The following is a 6,714-nucleotide window of genomic DNA, read 5'->3' as shown; positions in this document are numbered from 1 at the left end:
TTTGCCATAGCCTCGCCCTCTTGTTTGAGAAGATAAGGGTATTTTAGCTGTCCAATTTATTGGTATGACAATATTGTGGCTAATTTGAGTTCATGATGTCATTCTTTTGCCTAAGTGTGGGGTAGTGGCTTTCTGAACAGTTCAGCATACATATAGGGTCCCATGTAATTGTCAGCCCATTTTCCACAGAAATGAAGTTGGCTGTGTTCTGTAACTGGATTTCTGCATGTAGGCATTGACAAATCTGTGATACCATGGTTTGTTTTGTTGTTATAGATTGGACAAGGCACATACAGTAATGTATACAAGGCCCGGGATTTGGAGTCGAGGAGCATTGTTGCGCTCAAGAAAGTTCGATTTGATACCATGGAACCTGAAAGTGTGAAGTTTATGGCAAGAGAGATTATTGTTTTGAGACGCCTTGATCACCCGAATATTATTAAACTGGAAGGACTTGTTACCTCAAGAATGTCGTGCAGTCTCTACCTTGTTTTTGAGTATATGGAACATGATCTTGCGGGACTTGCTGCGTCTCCAGGTGTTATATTCCCTGAACCACAGGTTTGTTGGTAGATCAATAAGAGATTTATGCATAGTGTTTTAATTAACTTTAGTATTATTTTGGTTTCATGAATACTTTAGTGAAAATTATGGAGATATACTTATCTATTTCAGATATTAGAAGAGTTTGCTTGATTTTGGAAATTTTCAAAATATGCTTGGTCAAAGTTGAGGCATCTAATCTCTAATGAGAACGTGTGTATCCACCAATTAGAAAAATTAGAAACCCAATTTAGTATCACGCTTCTAATTAATATATGGGTTTACACTAATTAAGAAATTAGAATGGGATTGATCTAATGAGGAAAATTGACATAGAGCTCAGAGCTCAAATTTTACCAGGGAGTTTGCAAATATGAAGCCATACCTTTTTTAATATCTGAAACAAAGAAGCATATTAGTAAAATTTCTGATTTTCAAGGTGTGCTGCCATGTTGTGTGTAACCTCTATTTTCATGCACAGGTAAAATTCTATATTTGCCAGTTACTGTCTGGATTACAGCATTGCCATGATCGAAACATACTGCATCGGGATATAAAGGGCTCAAATCTTTTGCTAGATAACTTTGGCACCTTAAAGATTGCAGATTTTGGTCTTGCAACTGTCTTTGATCCGGATCATAATCAACCTATGACAAGTCGTGTTGTGACTCTCTGGTATCGGCCTCCTGAGCTTTTGCTTGGTGCAACTGACTATGGTGTAGGAGTTGATCTATGGAGCGTTGGTTGCATCTTAGCAGAGCTATTTGCTGGGAAGCCAATTATGCCAGCTAGGACAGAGGTGGTTTTCTTTTTCCATTTTTCCTTCAGAAAACACTCTGTATTTACATTCTGGATGTGATCCTCCTCATTTTTTAGTAGTTCGGACCATAATTACAGCTTTACTCAGAACAGGCTATTGTTTTGTGTGCTTATTTATGTTCTCCTTTAAAGGATGAATGTTGTTGTAGAAGTTGTTGAAATATTTGTTTATTTCACAAATAGACCAAGTTTATACATCTTCAGGTAGAATTCTCAGGGGATGCACAAGGTATTGATTTTGAAGAGAAATATCTGGTTTCAGGTGGAGCAACTGCATAAGATATTCAAGATGTGTGGTTCACCATCAGAAGAATACTGGAAGAAATCTAAATTGCCACATGCAACTATTTTCAAGCCTCAACAGCCTTATAAACGGTGCATCAAAGAAACATTCAAAGATTTTCCACCTACATCATTAGCTCTCTTGGATACCCTTCTTGCCATCGAACCATTAGACCGTGGAACAGCGACACAAGCTTTGAAGAGTGAGGTATTATATTATATTTTGTTGTCCTTGATATATGTATAGATTACACAATTAATTTTCTGTGGGAATTGATATTAATAAATGGCAATATTTCTTCAGTTCTTTACCACTCCACCATATCCATGCGATCCCTTAAGCTTGCCTCAGTACCCTCCCAGTAAAGAATGGGATGCAAAAATACGTGATGAAGAGAACCGGCGGTATGTACGCTGCATTTAGAAACCGTGTTTTCGGCTTTGCATTACTATCTTTTTAATCGTGTTGTTTTCTCACGCATCTCTACTTTCTACAGTCGAAGAGAGAAAATGCGAAATGATGCAGCCCTGAAGCGAGCAAGTGGTGGGAGAGATCGTCCGAGTAAAGCTATCCCAGCATCCGATGCTAATGCAGAGTTGCAAACTAATATTCAGGTATTGCCGTCCACCCTAGCCTATAAATATTTACTGAACAAGTAAAACACCGAAATATCCCCTACTAGCTTACCCCTATGTAGTAGTAACTTTTATTATTATTGTAGAGGTTTAGCATTAACCAATCAAAATTCTCAGTTTTCTTGGTATATGCTGAACTTCCTATTTTAATCCACTTTCTCTTTTATTTCTATAATTAAGATAACAGGGGGATGAGATTTTTGTTGTTGTAGAATTACCTTTTACAGTGCTACAAAATCTTAGTGGAACATAATTCAAAGAAATGCCATTTAAAAGCGAAATGGAATACTGCCAGAATACCCTTCGATTTTTCTTCAAAATCCCAAAACACAAATCTTTCTCTCTCTCTCTCTCTCTCCCCCCTGTGTGTCTATGGAGATAGTATAGCGAGAGAATGCATGAAGAGGGAAGAGTTTTTAAGAATTTCGAAAAATTAGAGATATTTTGGTGTTACATAATATTTTAGGAATTTCATGAAAATTTAGGGGAATTTTGATGGATTTTTCGAAAAGAAAGCAAGTGAAGGAAATAACAATATTTGGTGTTTCCATTCTTGTAGAAGAGGCGAGTCGAGGCTAATTCAAAAAGCTTTCAAAGTAAGAGCACAAACTTTCCACCACCACCACCACCACTACCAGAGGAGGATGTTTCACAAGCATTTCAAACTTCACGGGAAGTTCAGCCTGTTGTACCTTCACGCCAAGTTCCACATCACTTATCTTCAAGGTCTGGCCCCTTAGGGCCCCCGTCTTTAAAGAAAAAGGCGAGTGGTGAGGATGTGCGAATGGCTCCTTCACGGCCTACCCATCGCTCTAACATGTCTATATCTGATACCATCTCTCAAAGTGGGGATTTATCCAACTTTTCTAGCTTAGTTGGTGCCAACAACAACAAAGGTCTGGTTTCCAAGGATTTGCGTAAAGAATCATCTACAGATCAGCAGGGTCTTGGTCTTAGTCAGGGTAGGCAGAAGGAAACTGATGTCATGGAATTTGGTAGGCACGATGGTCCAACGCACAATAAGAGGTTTGGACGATTGGATATATCGGATTATTCGGAATCTTTTAGGATTCCATCATCGTCGTCGAGAAAGGATCGGTATTCTACCCTGAGAAAATAGTGGTGCTTATGGTCAGTATGTTTGCGAATGGTGTATATATTATATTATATATAGCGTTGATACCTTCACTTTGTGCAATGAAGTAATACACCCATGTCTTCTTCGTTGGGAAGGGATATCCCATAGGGTAAAAGAAAAGAAGATTTCCAAAAAGCTTGTGAAGAAGGCAGTACGGATTATACAACATAAAATCATCCAAGTTCCCATCCTGCTTTCTCTATTAAGAAATAAGAAAATGGAGACCCATGTGTCATACATTTCATTCATATATTTTCTCTACAATACACCCATAAGGCGTGGATCTTATTAGTTATTTATCTTGTAATTGGAATATATTTAGGTGTGAGCATTTTTAGGTGAATTCTTCAGATTGGGGCTAGTTGTGAAAAATCTCAAAACCTGAGGGTTACAAGTCCAATTCCAATTGATGCCAGTAACTGGTGAACAATCTACAATGCAATATTTCAGCTGTGAAAAACCTTTGTAAGTATCAAGAATTGCTAGTGAATGTAAGCCTATCATGTTAGAAGTTTTCTTATCAGAAATGTTGTACATGATTGCCTTTGTAAACGTTACAAATTTGTGTATTAAATAAAATTCACTAACAAATTCAGACATAGCTCTTTTGGCCATACATGGAGTATGGTGTCTTCAGGTTGGGAATCTCATTTGAAAACTATCTTAAAACCACTTATCCTCAATTTGTTGAGTATGTGAATAAACTCACTTCTGAACTAATTCTCACGAACCTTAAAACAATTCTTTTTTTAAAGATAGTATGTGGGTTCCAAGTGTTACAAGGAATTCTCTTCTTAGCACTCAAAACACACGCACATAAAATAGTAATCAGCATTTGAGGTATGTTTTTTGCAAATGAAGTCAAAATCTTAGACTGTACATAAGGATGAGTCATTGTTTGATTGTGTTGTGGTTGCATTGGTCCATATGTTTGTTGAATACAACTAAGAACTCAATCACCTATACTATTGACAATGGCATGAGGTGTGCGTGCATTGCAGGTTTATGGAGGTGATATAAATGAGCAATACAAACATGTTTGTAGGTTAGTGATAAAATATGGGCATTATTTTTACAATAAATAGCTTTGTTGTCTTTGACATATTATCTAAAGCAAACACAAATAAATCGTTCTTGTTTGTTGTATGACCAAGCACGTGAACTTAACCATTATGACACGAATATTCAATATATATATATATATATAAGCTGATGCAAGTAGCCTATGGCATAGAGCATAGACAGCTGAATTTGGCATAGGTTAGATGCCATTGATGGAACAGGGTAAACCCATATTCATCTGTGCATACAAAAGGCGATTGAAAATCTTAATGTGTGGAGAGATTAAATAGTAATGATTTGGTCTGATGCTCAATTAAATAAAATGGCATAATATATAGTAAGGCTTGTTGTAGAATATCATCATATAGAACGATTGAGACCATATTAATTTGGCCTTACAAATTAAGTGCCATGGAGTAAGTGAGACAAAAGATGTAATCATGTATGGTATATATAAATGAAGCATTAAACAATTGAGTTTGAATATGCGGGTGCAGAGTTATCAATGGAAAATTCGATGTGTTTTTAATATCATGATTGATCTAAGTTCTATGTGAAATGTCTCATAATTTAAGTTCTCTAGATGACTAATGGCAACAATCTCATGTTAAGAGTCAAGTAAGCTACTTTTACATGTTCACTATGTTGTATGACAAAAGCCACCAAAACGAAGCAATATATACCATTGAACTATTTTCATATCTCAATCTCTAAAATGCTTAGTTGATGTCTGGCATAATTAACAGAGCATGGATTCTTGTATTATGTAAAATTCCTGCCGATTAGCTCTCTTTTTCAATTTGGAAATTGTTGGTTCATTTTAAAAACTTGTTGCATCAAAGGCAAGATTAAGGATAAATGTCAGCAAATCTAAGTTGCTAACTTAGAGATTTGAGGAATAACATCTCCATCATTGGCTCAGGCAAATAGCCCTTCCTAATTAGGTTGTCTAAAATCTTGGATATATCCCACAACATGGAATGTTTTGCCGACAAGGCCATAGAAACCACATCAACTATTTGTTTAATTAAAAATTTTAATTACTAGGTACTCTCCAATTTCTAAATAGTGAGGAATTCCTATAAAATTGCCAATTGTGTCTCAAACTAGAATCTACTTAATCTACCAATACTTATCATGCCTATAATTGAATGGACAATGATTTGCTATGATTATTTCTAGTTGCTAAACTTTTTTCAAGATGCTCTGATTATTTGTGCTAAGCTTTCAAGATGCTATGATTATCTTGTATTGGACATGTGCTAAGCTTTCGAGGTGCAATAGACGGATACATTCTTAGTCATCATCACAAATATATTTTGCCCAAAATGATTGAACTACAATAATCTACTCTTGAAGCATTAAATAGGCATTTTGATTTTATCAACAATGGACCCAATACATGTCTAGATGGTTGCATTATTGGCTCATGACCTCTATATAGGTTGGCATTTCCATTTCCTTGGGTACAAGCGTACACATGGACCATATTGTACGAAAAATCTTACCAATTGAGCTACATCCATCTGGGCACACACACACACACACACTCTCTCTCTCTCTCTCTCACGTTGCACCCCCTTGAGAGGGAGGGAGGGAGAGAGATAGATGACAAGACAGAGAAAGATGAGAGAGAACTTATTCCTTATTCATTCATTCCCCATAAGGGGTTAAGTAGTTACAAAAGGGTAGATACACAGGGGCACAACATTGTGGCATATAAGTTGTCAAGGGCAAGGTATGAGGCCCAAGTATTTTAATATCTAAAAAATAATCAAATTGGTGTCAAACAACCATTAAACAATTTAATAATCTTGATGGAAAATAATAAAATTTTTAATGGACATTGTCGAGTCCCTACGTTTTAAGTTCATTTAAGAAGGGAACAAACATTTGCATCTAGGGTTGTGTTTGGGCCAAAAACTCAAGGAGTAAAGTTCCTTTCCAAGCCCAAGACGTGATAAGTATATTTAAGATATTGAGAGTCCTCTCTAGAATGTAACATGCACAAGCATTCAAGCTCCAATAATGAACACATAAATACTTTTTTTAGCAATATATTAATTGTTGGCCTAAACGTGCACAATGCACTAACAAATATTCAAAGAATATTTAGGATGTGATTAGAAACTTAAGGTATAAATGTGCCCCACAAATGTCATGTGAAATAAAACAAACATAAAGTGGATAAGAGGAGTTTCAAGGGAAAACCTAAATAACTGATATGGATCCAA

The 6,714-nt window shown here is 36.1% G+C and overlaps 1 protein-coding gene across 1 annotated transcript; it reads left to right on the top strand.

The window, feature by feature from the left end:
* Positions 1-222: 222 nt before the first annotated feature.
* LOC147848065 (putative serine/threonine-protein kinase At1g54610) lies at positions 223-4,015 on the top strand. Its single transcript, XM_087338673.1, has 6 exons — positions 223-561; positions 1,025-1,342; positions 1,625-1,852; positions 1,949-2,049; positions 2,142-2,259; positions 2,840-4,015. The coding sequence occupies exons 1-6, from the start codon at positions 367-369 to the stop codon at positions 3,398-3,400; spliced, it is 1,521 nt and encodes a 506-aa protein (XP_087194799.1). The 5' UTR covers positions 223-366; the 3' UTR covers positions 3,401-4,015.
* The last annotated feature ends 2,699 nt before the right edge of the window (positions 4,016-6,714 follow it).

This window comes from Azolla caroliniana, unplaced genomic scaffold, assembly GCF_043228905.1.
Source record: "Azolla caroliniana isolate FFs.n. ecotype wild unplaced genomic scaffold, voAzoCaro1.0.p SCAF_523, whole genome shotgun sequence".
In the NCBI taxonomy this organism is placed as follows: domain Eukaryota; kingdom Viridiplantae; phylum Streptophyta; class Polypodiopsida; order Salviniales; family Salviniaceae; genus Azolla; species Azolla caroliniana.
Note: the sequence above shows the minus strand (reverse complement) of the source record. Positions and strands in the feature narration are given on the sequence as shown.